The following is a 12,140-nucleotide window of genomic DNA, read 5'->3' on the forward strand; positions in this document are numbered from 1 at the left end:
AAAAGATATGTTGAAAGGGTTACCAAAATTCTATGAGGAAGTTTTAGAAGCCTGGGGCGTCTCAGGTTACTTATGTAACCATGGTTCCCTGAGTAGGGAACGAGACACTGCGTTCTCTAGGTTTCTTGCCATGCTGCGGACGCAAGCTTCAGACGAAGAAGTGAATGATGTGTGCTCCCGGCGCCTATTTATATTATAGTCGCACTGGTAGTGACGTCATGGCTGTCGCCGGCCAGCGAGTTGGTGTTTTTTCAATGTATGCTTCAGACACGGGTCACGACGAGGCGTTCCCCATAGCGACCCCTAGAGGATGCAGTGTCTCGTTCCCTACTCAGGGAACCATGGTTACATAAGTAAACTGAGACGTTTTCTGTAGTGAGAGTCCAAATCCACTTTGTTATATTTTATTGAATTTTTTTATATTCTTGCATGAATTAGAGAATTTGAGGTTGGTGGTTGATATTTTATGTTTTAAAGGTGAGCACACTAGGGCTATACGATCCACGTTCATTTTATAATTCAACATATGTCTTATTTGTGTCTGTCTTTATTCCAAAATGCTGGGTTAAATACAATCCAGCGCTGGGTAAAATATGGACAAACCCAGCGATTGGGTTGTTTTCAACCAACAGTTAGGTTAAATGTTTAACCCAACCTTCTGGGCAGTAACCCAACCGCTGGGTCAAAACAACCCAATCGCTGGGTTTGTCCATATTTTACCCAGCACTGGGTTGTATTTAACCCAGAATTTTTTTAGAGTGTTCTAATTCATATTTGAAGAAATACAGAGTTAGCAACATGACAAAAAATTTTGAATTTTGTAAATGTAAATTTACATATGTGATATAAAAAAAATGGCTTGTGATATTATTTTTTTTTGCGCATTTCAAACTGCAAATATTCACATTACACAATTAAAACATCTGGGTCAGTAAGAGTTTTTTTTTCTTTGAAAGAAATTAACATTTTTATTTAACAAGGATGCATTCAGTTGATCAAAATTAACAGTAAAACATTTGTATTATTTCTTATTTTACGTCATTTATTAAAGAATCATGGGGGGGAAATAGTTTCACGGTTTCAACAAAAAATTTTTTGCAGCACACCTGTTTTCAACATTGATAATAACAATAAAAAAATGCAGCAAATCAGCATATTAGAATGATTCCTAAAGGATCATATGATACTGAAGACTGGAGCAATGACTGCTGAAAATTCAGTTTTCCCATCACAGAAATTAATTACATTTTATTAAAATAGAAAACAGTTATTTTAAATTGTAATGATATTTCACAATATTACTGTTTTTACTGTATTTTTCATCAAATAAATGCAGCCTTGGTGAGCGTATGAGATTTATATCAAAAACATTTAAAATTCTTAGTGTACTGTATATGCTGGTACAGTATATATTTCACAATGAAAGAGACTTCATTCAAAAATCTTGCATTATTCACATATTTTGTGTTTGATATGAAGCTGTATATGATTAGAAGTGTGTTTTGTGTCCAGGTGCCCACCGCTAGTGTGACAATAGAGGGAGCCCCCGCTCTGAACTGCATCAGATGGGCCTCTGGAGGCAAAGAGGTCGCCGTGGGAGACTCAGAGGGACGTGTGTGGATATATGACGTTGGAGAGGTATGAATCTTTTCTCACTATCGTAAGTGCGAATTTACTGTTATTATTCTTCTCTCATAATTATTTTCGGCTGTACGGCAGCTTTATGAACATCATCAACCTAGTACGGCCTGGATGCAGAATGAAAGTGGAAGTGAAATTGAATCTCTCAGAGTTTGACATAAAGGGTTTGCATGTTTACCAAGCTCTCCGCGTGGCTAGCTTGTTTTTGTTTGAATCTTTTATTTTAATGACTTATTTTAAGGCAGTCTCCACATGACTTAACCACCGCCACAAAGCGGCAAACCACCAGGACTGCCATGTTCACCATGTTCTTTTCGGTCTCCGGGTTTGGCATCGTGTGTGGGGCAGTGCTAATCTTAGTACAGTGTATCGTGGTAATTGGAAAGTACGTCGGTCGAGCATGTGGGCTCCTTGGGCTGATGATAATAGTGGGTCATCAATAAAATTAAGTGAAGGAAAGTTGAAGGGTTTAGGTGGAACGGGGCTTATTTACAAAAGACTTTGACATGAAGCACTCAGCATGGCCTCCGTCAGCAGAGGCAGTCACCAACTTCCAGTCGCGGCAAGAAGTACCACTTCTGACGACTGCCAAGGTCCCTTTGTGTTATATTTAGTAGACTTTGTTAAATATTTGCTTTGGATCACCACAGCATGTTTTTGCTGCGCTTGAGTCATATTGCATAAACTTCAGATGCCATTTCGGGTGGTTTACAGTTGAAATAGATTTTGTTCTTCGACCGCAGGTCACCCCCTGTATGAGAGTTTCTTAAGGCCCAAAATATACTCTGTGATGTACTAAAGCTAAAGAGTCTCTTTAAACTTTTGCTTTGCTGCTGTATGATTCTAGTTGACCATAGAAGAAGACTGTATATGTGAATATCTGCTCTACTGCCCCTTGTGGCAAGGCAAAGAATGCAACGCGTATTAGCCTTGCATTATGAAAGGGTTAGTTCACCCAAAAATGAAAATTAGCATGTGTTTTACTCACCCTCAAAGCATCCTAGGTGTATGTGACTTTCTTCTTCAGACGAATCCAATTGGAGTTTTATTAAAAATTGTCCTGGCCCCTCCAAGCCTTTCAATGGGGATAAGCGGGTGCTGGTTGTCAACCGTCCAAAAGACGTGAAATAAAGTGCGCGCATCCGTAATAAAACGACCCTCACATGGCTCCGGGGGGTGAATAAAGGCCTCCAGTAGCGAATCCATGTGATTTTGTAAGATAAATATCCATATTTCAAACGTAAAAAACACTTTTCTATCACTTCCGCTGACTGTTATACGTGGAAGCCGTTCCGGCGGATGACGTAAAACGTCGGCTTTGCGTGATAAGTGATGGACGTGGATAAGTGACGGACGTGGAGACAAAACAAAACAAAACGCCGGTCACGAATTAGAAGCACAAAACGAGGATTTGTAAAGAAAAATGTTGGAGGATTTCGATATAAGCCAAGAGGAGACTGGTTTTCCTTTGCTAGAGTAAGGAAACTTTGTTTCCTTTGCTCCTGCATTTCTCAGAGGCGTGCGCATGATGCCAACATCCTACGTCATCCACCTGCACGACTTCCGTGTACGACAGTCAGCGGAAATGAGAAAAAAGTGTTTATTACGTTTGAAATATGGATATTTATCTTACAAAAATGCATGGATTCGCTACAGGAGGCCTTTATTCACCCCCCGGAGCCGTGTGAGGGATGTTTTATTATGGATGTGCGCACTTTATTTCACATCTTCTGGACTGTTGACAACCAACACCCGCTTATCCCCATTGAAAGGCTTGGAGGGGCCTGGACCATTTTTAATATAACTCCAATTGGATTCGTCTGATAGAAGAAAGTCACATACACCTAGGATGCTTTGAGGGTGAGTAAAACGCAGGCTAATTTTCATTTTTGGGTGAACTAACCAATGAATTCTGTTCAGACAATCTCTTCTATACATTGAATTTATGATTTAAAGCATGAATTTTGTTAGTTTTTTTATTAAACAAGGTCAAACATCTTATTAAAAAAGTTAAACATAATATTTTATTATTTTCTTAAAATTGTTTTTAACTGCTTTATTTATTAATATCTTAATAACTTTTGCCTGCACAATTATGTGGTCAAACCAACCTGAAGATAAAAAGAAACATAGAGAGGACCCCACCAGACTATAATGACTGTGTGTTAAGCTCAATAAAATATTAGATCAGTGTTTCTCAACTGGTGGGTCGCGACACAAATGTGGGTCACGCAGTGCACGGCCAAAGAAACGACATCAACAACAAAAAACTTAATTCTTAATTTTTTTCTGATGCGAGACTTTTGTTTTAAAAGACGTGCATGAAAGCTGGGGCAAGTTCAAGCTCAAACTGGTGTATATATATATATACTGTTTATATGGTAAGTGAGTCGCGGCTTGATGACCATGGGAAAACGTGGGTCCCAAGGCCAAACCAGTTGAGAACCACTGTATTAGATATTTTTTATGACAAGACAAGTTTTTTTCAGTTTGCAAAATGTCTTGAATTATGAATTAAGAACTTGAATTATGATATCTTAAAAAATATATTTTAAAAATTGATTAAGATGTACAAGGTACAGAATTGTAATAATTTTACTCGATTATACCACATGACATTTTTAGATTTAGTAAATGTAAAGATTTCTTGAAAAATTATTTTAAAAAAATTAAACTTTTTTTCTGCGTTCTATGTTTGTGCATTATATATATATATATATATATATATATATATATATATATATATATATTAGGGCTGTCAGTTTAAAGTGTTAACTTAATTAGTTATAAAAACATCATTAAAATATTTTAACGCAGTTAAATAAATTAATTTTATGTTGAATGAAATTAAATATTTCTTTCTAAAGCTACAATTTGTAATGTCTACTTGATTCTTTCTCATTTAACACAAAAATAGCTTTAAATAATCTTTTGTGGGTATTTTTACTGTCAAATTTATTTAGCAATTAATCGAAACATGGTGTAATTAATTAGATTAAGGGCTGTCAGTTTAAAGTGTTAACTTAATTAGTTATAAAAACATCATTAAAATATTTTAACGCAGTTAAATAAATTAATTTTATGTTGAATGAAATTAAATATTTCTTTCTAAAGCTACAATTTGTAATGTCTACTTGATTCTTTCTCATTTAACACAAAAATAGCTTTAAATAATCTTTTGTGGGTATTTTTACTGTCAAATTTATTTAGCAATTAATCGAAACATGGTGTAATTAATTAGATTAAATATATATATATATATACAGTATATACATATGCATAAATACATATGTATAGTATACAGAATATAGTGATGAAATGCCAGTGTTATAAGGTCATTTATTGATGAAGGCATCTTGAGACCCCCTGCTGTACTATAAAAGAGCTTGATTTGGTCTTGGGTTTGGAAGTGGCTGTCATCTCCTCCCACCTCTCTATTCCTGTTTAATTATACCCTGTAGATCTCTCTCTCTCTCTCAGCCTGGGCGGCAGGCAGCCGTCCTTTCTCATCTAAATCTGACTCTCTGACAGCAGAAAGCGATCCCACATCGTCACCCAGCCGACCCATAGTCCCCATCTTCCCCTTCCTGAGAACTGACACGATAAATATTCAGCACTCAAAGGCCAAACAAGCAGCTTTATTGTTCTGTCTCTGAATCACAATGTGTGGTGATCTCTTTCCTCTCCCACACTGAGACAGCACATGTAATGCGTAGCTTTTGCTCTTGATGTGGCGTTTTAGAGGGGTGGGGGGTGTTTTTGGCTCAGGATTTCTAAAACGCTCATCTGTTGCAGCTGGCCGTGCCCCACAGTGAGGATTGAGCCCACTTCGGACGCATGCTGATGGAGATCCGTGCCAACCATGGGGACGGTGAGGAGTAGGGGCCCGTGGAGCTGGCCACGTAAACGCGGGATCAGAGTCATCACCAACCCAGATTGAGCCTGATGTAACACACCCAATTAGCATGTCACTAGTACTGTGCAGTTTACTCCAATAAAAGGGACCATTTATCCAGATAATGAATAATTGGTTACTAGGAATGGGTAAAAATATTGCATGGTTGGTCAACTCAATCATGCAGTCACCTGTCAAGAAAAGTTCAGAAATATCTTCAGTGGATCAAATCAATCAAACACTAGGCCTATGCTGTCAGGATTTGCTACCAAGGCTATAGTGAGCTTAGGGTTTAGGTTGGGGTCAAGGGTTAGTAGGTGGTTTAACGTTGTGTAGTCTGAACTGTGATTTACATGACCAATACAGTCTTTCGAATCAGCTGCGCGGTGAGGGGTTGTGCTTAACTGGTTTAGAGGACAAATCATGAATAATCAAGATTTCCTGACAATTCCTAAAATCTCGAGATTAATCGTTTACTCTGGCTGCATCTGAAATCGCATACTCTCTGAATAGGTAGGCCTACTTTAAGAAATGTTCTATAAAGTATGAATGTGTGAAGTATGAATTTAATCAAACCATACTACATTTGTAGTAAATACGGCAAATAAATCATATTGTGAATGTGAGTTCGCAGAGTCTGTGTGACTATGATGACTGTGTACAGCAAATTAATAAGAAACGTCTTTCTATTGAGTGGTCCTCGCGGAATTCATGTAAAATAAACATACACAACCACTTTTGTCCAAATCACGAAATTACTTTTATGTGCTTAATGTTTTTGATTCGGAAGTGAAGACAGATTACTGAAAAGAATGACTTGTTTGAGCCCGTTCATAAATTATATATATTATAATTTCTAGAATTAGCAAAGAGTTTCTATCATATCAGCAAAATACACGTAGTAACTTTCTTTTACTCACCACTGTCATTCCATAATGAACGTGAATTAACACATTCTTTTTATGGGAAAGAGCTATTTTGTGTCCCACGTAATAAAGTCAAACAGGTTTGGAATGAAATGGTGATGAAATGACAGAATTTGAGGTGTTTAGGTGAACTGTCCCTTAAATGTTGTACTCTTGGGTTTGTTACGAAGCATTAAAATTAGGTTTCATTTCCATGCGCTTTATGTACAGTTTTGTTGTGCGAGAGTTCATTGTATTTTTACGTTTTGTCTCATTACCTTGATGACAATTACTGCTAAATCAGTTAATAACATTTTTGAAAATGTGCATTTCAAAAATGTGAATTTGTAACAACCTGCTGCTAGAAAGGCATCTTCGATGTTGGTTTGTGGTTATTTTAGTATACTTGAATAGTGTGTGTATATATATTTTTGTTCTGAGCCCCTGCATTAAGCATTGACAAATTAAGTTATATATAAGTTGGTGATTGTGTCAACAATATTCACAGTGGCTTTCTCGTCAGTGTTACAGCGATGCAAGCAGGTATTTTGTGCTTACTAAAAGATGTTTCACTTGTTAGAAATGTTACTGAAAACCATAAGAAGTGTGTGGCTAAATAAAATAAGTATTGGCAAATAAAAGATGCTTCTAGCAACCGTTTTTGTTTGATCTCCTTTTAATAAATCGGTCTGTCCATCAGTGCATCTATTGCTGCCATACTTACAGTAAGGCACAATCTTTACCCACTATATGTACAATCAACTCTACTGTACAGCTCAATTTAGTCTTCACATCATTTTTCAAGGGATTGAGAAATACAGTACTGACAAACATCATCTGTAAAACCGTACTGCCGAGTCTCTGATTTCACATTGACCATAAACTGGCACTGCATGTAGATTCCCAACACACAAATTTAACACTATACAAACATAAATATGGAATACTATAATACACTCAAATGTGAGAGTCCACGTCAGTACTGAAATGAACTGCCCAATGAGTGCTATGTGTTTAAAATAGTTGTATGGTAAAAGGAGGAGAAAAGAAAATGTAAACAGTTGCACATCTATCATTTAAACAATAAAACATGGTCATTTCTAGCTGGATACGCTTGTACTGTTTTAAAACCCTGCAATATGCATCAAGTGACATGTTAATTTAATAAATAAATAAATAAGTATACTGTAGTAAATGTAACTGATCGTTTTTTCAGGTACATAAAAAATACAAAACAACTGAAAGGATTTAAAAAACAAAAGGTTTGATTTACATTTAAAAATAAATCAAAGTCACACTACAAACCCACTGAAGAATCCAGGGATCCTAAGTAGAATCCTACTTTGTGGTAGATAAAAAAAATATATTAAACATCATCCCATCTACGTTGTACTTTAACGTTGTAATTTGCACTAACAATCACATAAAACATTATTTCCAGTTCATCTGCTGAAGGTTTTATGTTCTCAACTAGAAGGAAGAGATTCATATGTGTGTTTGTTCCAGTGCTGCTGAAGTGGATGCGTTTGCTTCAAACGTGTGGGGCGGCAGATGCTCGGAATCGTGGTAGATGCAATCCAAATTTACTCTCGATGCCAGCAAATGTGGCCACAGCCAACCTGAAGCCACCGATGTGGTCAGGATTGGGCGCCGGGAGGCTGATCCGAGACTTGGGAGTAGGCTCTGCGCCAGCTGGTTTTCTGTGGTGAGGAGAGAGGGAGAGAGAAGATGGATGAGGAGGAGGAGGAGCAAAGGGAAACTTCACATTCTGCTGTGTCTTGTCAAAAAGAATAAACAGCCTGTCTCAATAGTGAAAACAAGAATATTTTCCCCTCAAGTTATGGAACACAAAATAAATGAATAGACCAGAACCAGTTTCTTGCCTTCCCTTTTTAAAAAAAACACTTTCCATTTAGGACACAAATCCTATTTTAGGACATCGTCTTACCATTTAGCCTGAATGAAATCATAATCATGTAGCTCAGATCCGTTTGAAGCACCAAAACCAGACATGAATATGAAAAACTACATCTAAATTTGAGTGTCCGCATAAGCAATAAAATAAACATGTCACTGTCTATGTGCTTATGTAGATTTATGACAAAGGAAAAAGCATGTGAATAGAGTTTCACAATGACCACATATGAAATACATCTTTTCATTCATTCCATGTATGCATGTGCTATTTTAGCACAGCTTCTGGAATACTTGATTCTAACTGGTCAATTGTGGCATGCAAATATTTTTTGTATAACGACTATATTTGACTGTCCCATATCGCTGTCGATATATCGCTGTCCCAGACAAATCATTTTTTACATACACTACAAATGTTTGGGGTCAGTAAGACAAAATAAATATTAAGGGTTTCCTTAATATATATGTATATATTAGTGCTGTCAAATGATTAATCGCGATTAATCACATCCAAAATAAGTTTTTGTTTACATAATATGTGTGTGTACTGTGTATATTTATTATGTATATATAAAGACACACATACAGCATAGATTTTGAAAATATTTACATGTATTTACATGTATATATTTATATTCATATAAATTATATAATATATAAATATATTTAATATATAAACCTAAAATATTTTTCTTAAATATATACATGCATTTGTGTGTATTTATATATACATAAATATACACAGTACAAACACATATTATGTAAACAAAAACTTTTATTTTTGGATGCGATTAATCGTTTGTGTATATATATATATACATACATACACATAAAGTAAAGTATACATAAAGTAAAGTATATATATAAAGTATATATGTATATATATATATATAAAGCTTCACAACTCCTTGTTCAAGCTCTTGTTCTGTCCAGGCTGGACTATTGCAATGCTCTCTTGGCAGGTCTTCCAGCCAGTTCTATCAAACCTTTACAATAAATTTTTAACGAGCTGAAAAGAATGCACGTCACACCTCTGTTTATCAGTTTCCACTGGCTACCAATAGCTGCTCGCATAAAATTCAAGGCATTAATGTTTGCCTACAAAACCACCACTGGCTCTGCAGCCCTATTCTGTCTCTGAGCTCTTCAGGCAGTTCCTTTGACCTCATGATTCTCATTTGCTCTGACATGCACTGTGAGCTGTAAGGTCTTATATAGACAGGTGTGTGGCTTTCCTAATCAAGTCCAATCAGTATAATCAAACACAGCTGGACTCAAATGAAGGTGTAGAACCATCTCAAGGATGATCAGAAGAAATGGACAGCACCTGAGTTAAATATATGAGTGTCACAGCAATGTGATATTTCAGTTTTTCTTTTTTAATAAATTTGCAAAAAATGTCAACAATTCTGTGTTTTTCTGTCAATATGGGGTGCTGTGTGTACATTAATGAGGGAAAAAAATTTACTTAAATGATTTTAGCAAATGGCTGCAATATAACAAAGAGTGAAAAATTTAAGGGGGTCTGAATACTTTCCTTACCCACTGTACATACCATACATACATACACACACAAAGAATAGATGTATTCTTTAACCAATATATTTATTATATTAGCCATCAGTTAACAGTCATAATGAAGGTAAATATCAGTATCAGTTGGAATTTCAATAATAATGCATCCTTGGTCATATAGTTTCTTTTTCACATAAAAGCTTCAGATCTGAGCTACATGACTGTATGATTTCATTTAAACTGATGTCATAAAATGTCTTAAAATACAGTCTGTATCCTAAATGGAAAGGTTTGGAAAAAGGCAAGAAACCGCTCTGTTCGTTTATTTGTTCCACAACTTTAAAGGAAAATATTCTCGTTTTCACAATTCAGTCAGGCTGTTTATCTCCAGTACACTTTTCTATATGACAGCACGTATTTATTAAAGTGCTAACTGAGCCACATGAATAAATATATAAACAGGTATAAAAACAAATCCACACACAGGTTTGTATATATACCATGTTCTTTTATATGCGCCTGTGGTTTCTGGGTTTGAAGACAGCACAGTATTCCACGGGAAAAGAAGGTCATTCTGTCCTGAACTGGAACAGACTCCAGTCAAAGCAATTCTCCCCACCTCAAATCACTTGGACACATGGAGCCATGTGGCTATGGAAGAGCATTTCTAGAAATGTCACCTCCAGGCTTCAGTGAGTCAGCTGACCCTTTCTAAATCATAAAGCGAGGGTGTTTTTCGCTTCAGCAGGAGAGATAAAGATGCCACGGCAAACAGCTTTCAGTCCAGGCGTTCAACGCTTTCTTGTGTAGTAATTAGGCCTTCCTGCTTCAGCTGTAACAAAGTGCTCATCGAAATGAGAGTCTTTGCTACAAAGTCAGCCCTCTCTAAACAGCTATTAATGAAATTTCAGGGCATCTGACATTTCAGTGCTCTTCACAATCACACTACGTGGCCCAGAGCTTTTTTCCTAATGGAAGAATTCTAAAGAAAGTGCTACTTAACTATTTCAAAGTTTTAGGAGGTGTAAGAGTCTTACTGTCCACCGAAGTCTATGTAGAACCACCTCTGCAGGAGCTCATAAGTCACTAGAGTCACTCCAAACTGAGGTGAGGAGCGAAACACGTGTGCTGAGGAAGAAAAAATACAATAAAAAGCAGTCTGTATAGATTCGACATTTATTTAAAAATACTTAGGAGATGGTTATGGAGTAGTGCCTAATACACATAATTTTTAACTCAAAAATTATGATCACCCTATTACTGATTCAAACCTGGTGCCGGAATCATGAAAATCTAAGATAAATTCCTAAGAATGTTTCTCAAGAAAGGCCATCTTTTTGCACTGCCTGCAGATTACCGTAATTCACAAATATCTTCTTAAGAAAGAAGTTAAGAAATTTCTTAAAATACATTTTAAGAAGTTCTTAAGAATGTTACATTTTAGTTAAATTTTTTCCTTTAAACAATGACAATGTCTCGCTGATCTACTTAAAAACACCTCAAAGGCCGTCTTTTGGTGGTGCCTGCAGATTACCATAATAATCCTAATAAGCCCTAACAATATTTTTGTCACAATACGCTTGCTTGTGGTTTTTGAAGAACATTCTTTTCAGGATTTCAGAAGATTTGTTTTTGGAAAAGTCTAAAAAAAATATGAACATTCTTAAGAAATGTGTTTTGAAATACAAAATATTCTTAACTTTATTCTTCAGGTAGGCCCTGTCCCAAATGGCACCCTAAACCCTCGTGGTCTCCCTCTGAGTCCACACTTTCATAACGTAATGCCGCTTTGACTGTTGGGTAGAAGTCTGCTGCGGAGCTCGCCCCGGTGCGGGCTTGGCAGAAGTGCGGATCGAGGGCGCATAACGGCCGCAAAGGGGGCGCTCGCAAGCACCCTACTGAATGCTAAAATTACAAGTGGGACACCCTACGGTCTCGTGGACTTATCGGATACACGCACGCGGCGGCCATTGTAAGTCCGTAAGACCGCAAGTGCACATAAAGTGTTCCATTTGGGACAGGGCCTTAGAAAACAGTTAAGAAGAATTTTATTATAAAGAATATTTTGTAAACCCGGCTGCTGTATGACTTTCTCTCAACAAAAGGAGAATTTTTATCCCAATTTTCCAAAAACAATCGCAGAGAGTCAAGAGTGGTCTATAACCGGAGATGAGGCTCTCAAGATCCAAAAACTATATATATATATATATATATATATATATATATATATATATATATAAAAAAAAACAAAAAAGAGAAACAAAAGA

General features: G+C 36.4%; 2 protein-coding genes across 3 annotated transcripts in view; one reads left to right on the forward strand and one right to left on the reverse strand.

Moving 5' to 3' along the window:
• LOC107593574 (cytoplasmic dynein 1 intermediate chain 1) overlaps positions 1-6,267 on the forward strand; it is a 37,788-nt gene extending 31,521 nt beyond the window's left edge. The window contains 2 exon segments of the mRNA XM_016283350.1: positions 1,513-1,638; positions 5,437-6,267. Coding sequence (XP_016138836.1) covers positions 1,513-1,638; positions 5,437-5,463 — 153 coding nt within the window. The 3' untranslated portion in view covers positions 5,464-6,267.
• Positions 6,268-7,860: 1,593 nt separating this feature from the next.
• The window catches only part of slc25a13 (solute carrier family 25 member 13), a 40,206-nt gene continuing 35,926 nt past the window's right edge, over positions 7,861-12,140 (reverse strand). For both annotated transcript variants that reach the window (XM_016283280.1, XM_016283279.1), the window contains 2 exons: positions 10,911-11,001; positions 7,861-8,141 (listed from right to left, as the gene is read on the reverse strand). In XM_016283280.1, coding sequence (XP_016138766.1) covers positions 7,973-8,141; positions 10,911-11,001 — 260 coding nt within the window. In that variant the 3' untranslated portion in view covers positions 7,861-7,972. The remainder of the gene's footprint in view (positions 8,142-10,910; positions 11,002-12,140) is intronic.

The sequence above is a fragment of the Sinocyclocheilus grahami genome, unplaced genomic scaffold (genome assembly GCF_001515645.1).
Source record: "Sinocyclocheilus grahami isolate Dianchi unplaced genomic scaffold, SAMN03320097.WGS_v1.1 scaffold173.1, whole genome shotgun sequence".
NCBI classification, from domain to species: domain Eukaryota; kingdom Metazoa; phylum Chordata; class Actinopteri; order Cypriniformes; family Cyprinidae; genus Sinocyclocheilus; species Sinocyclocheilus grahami.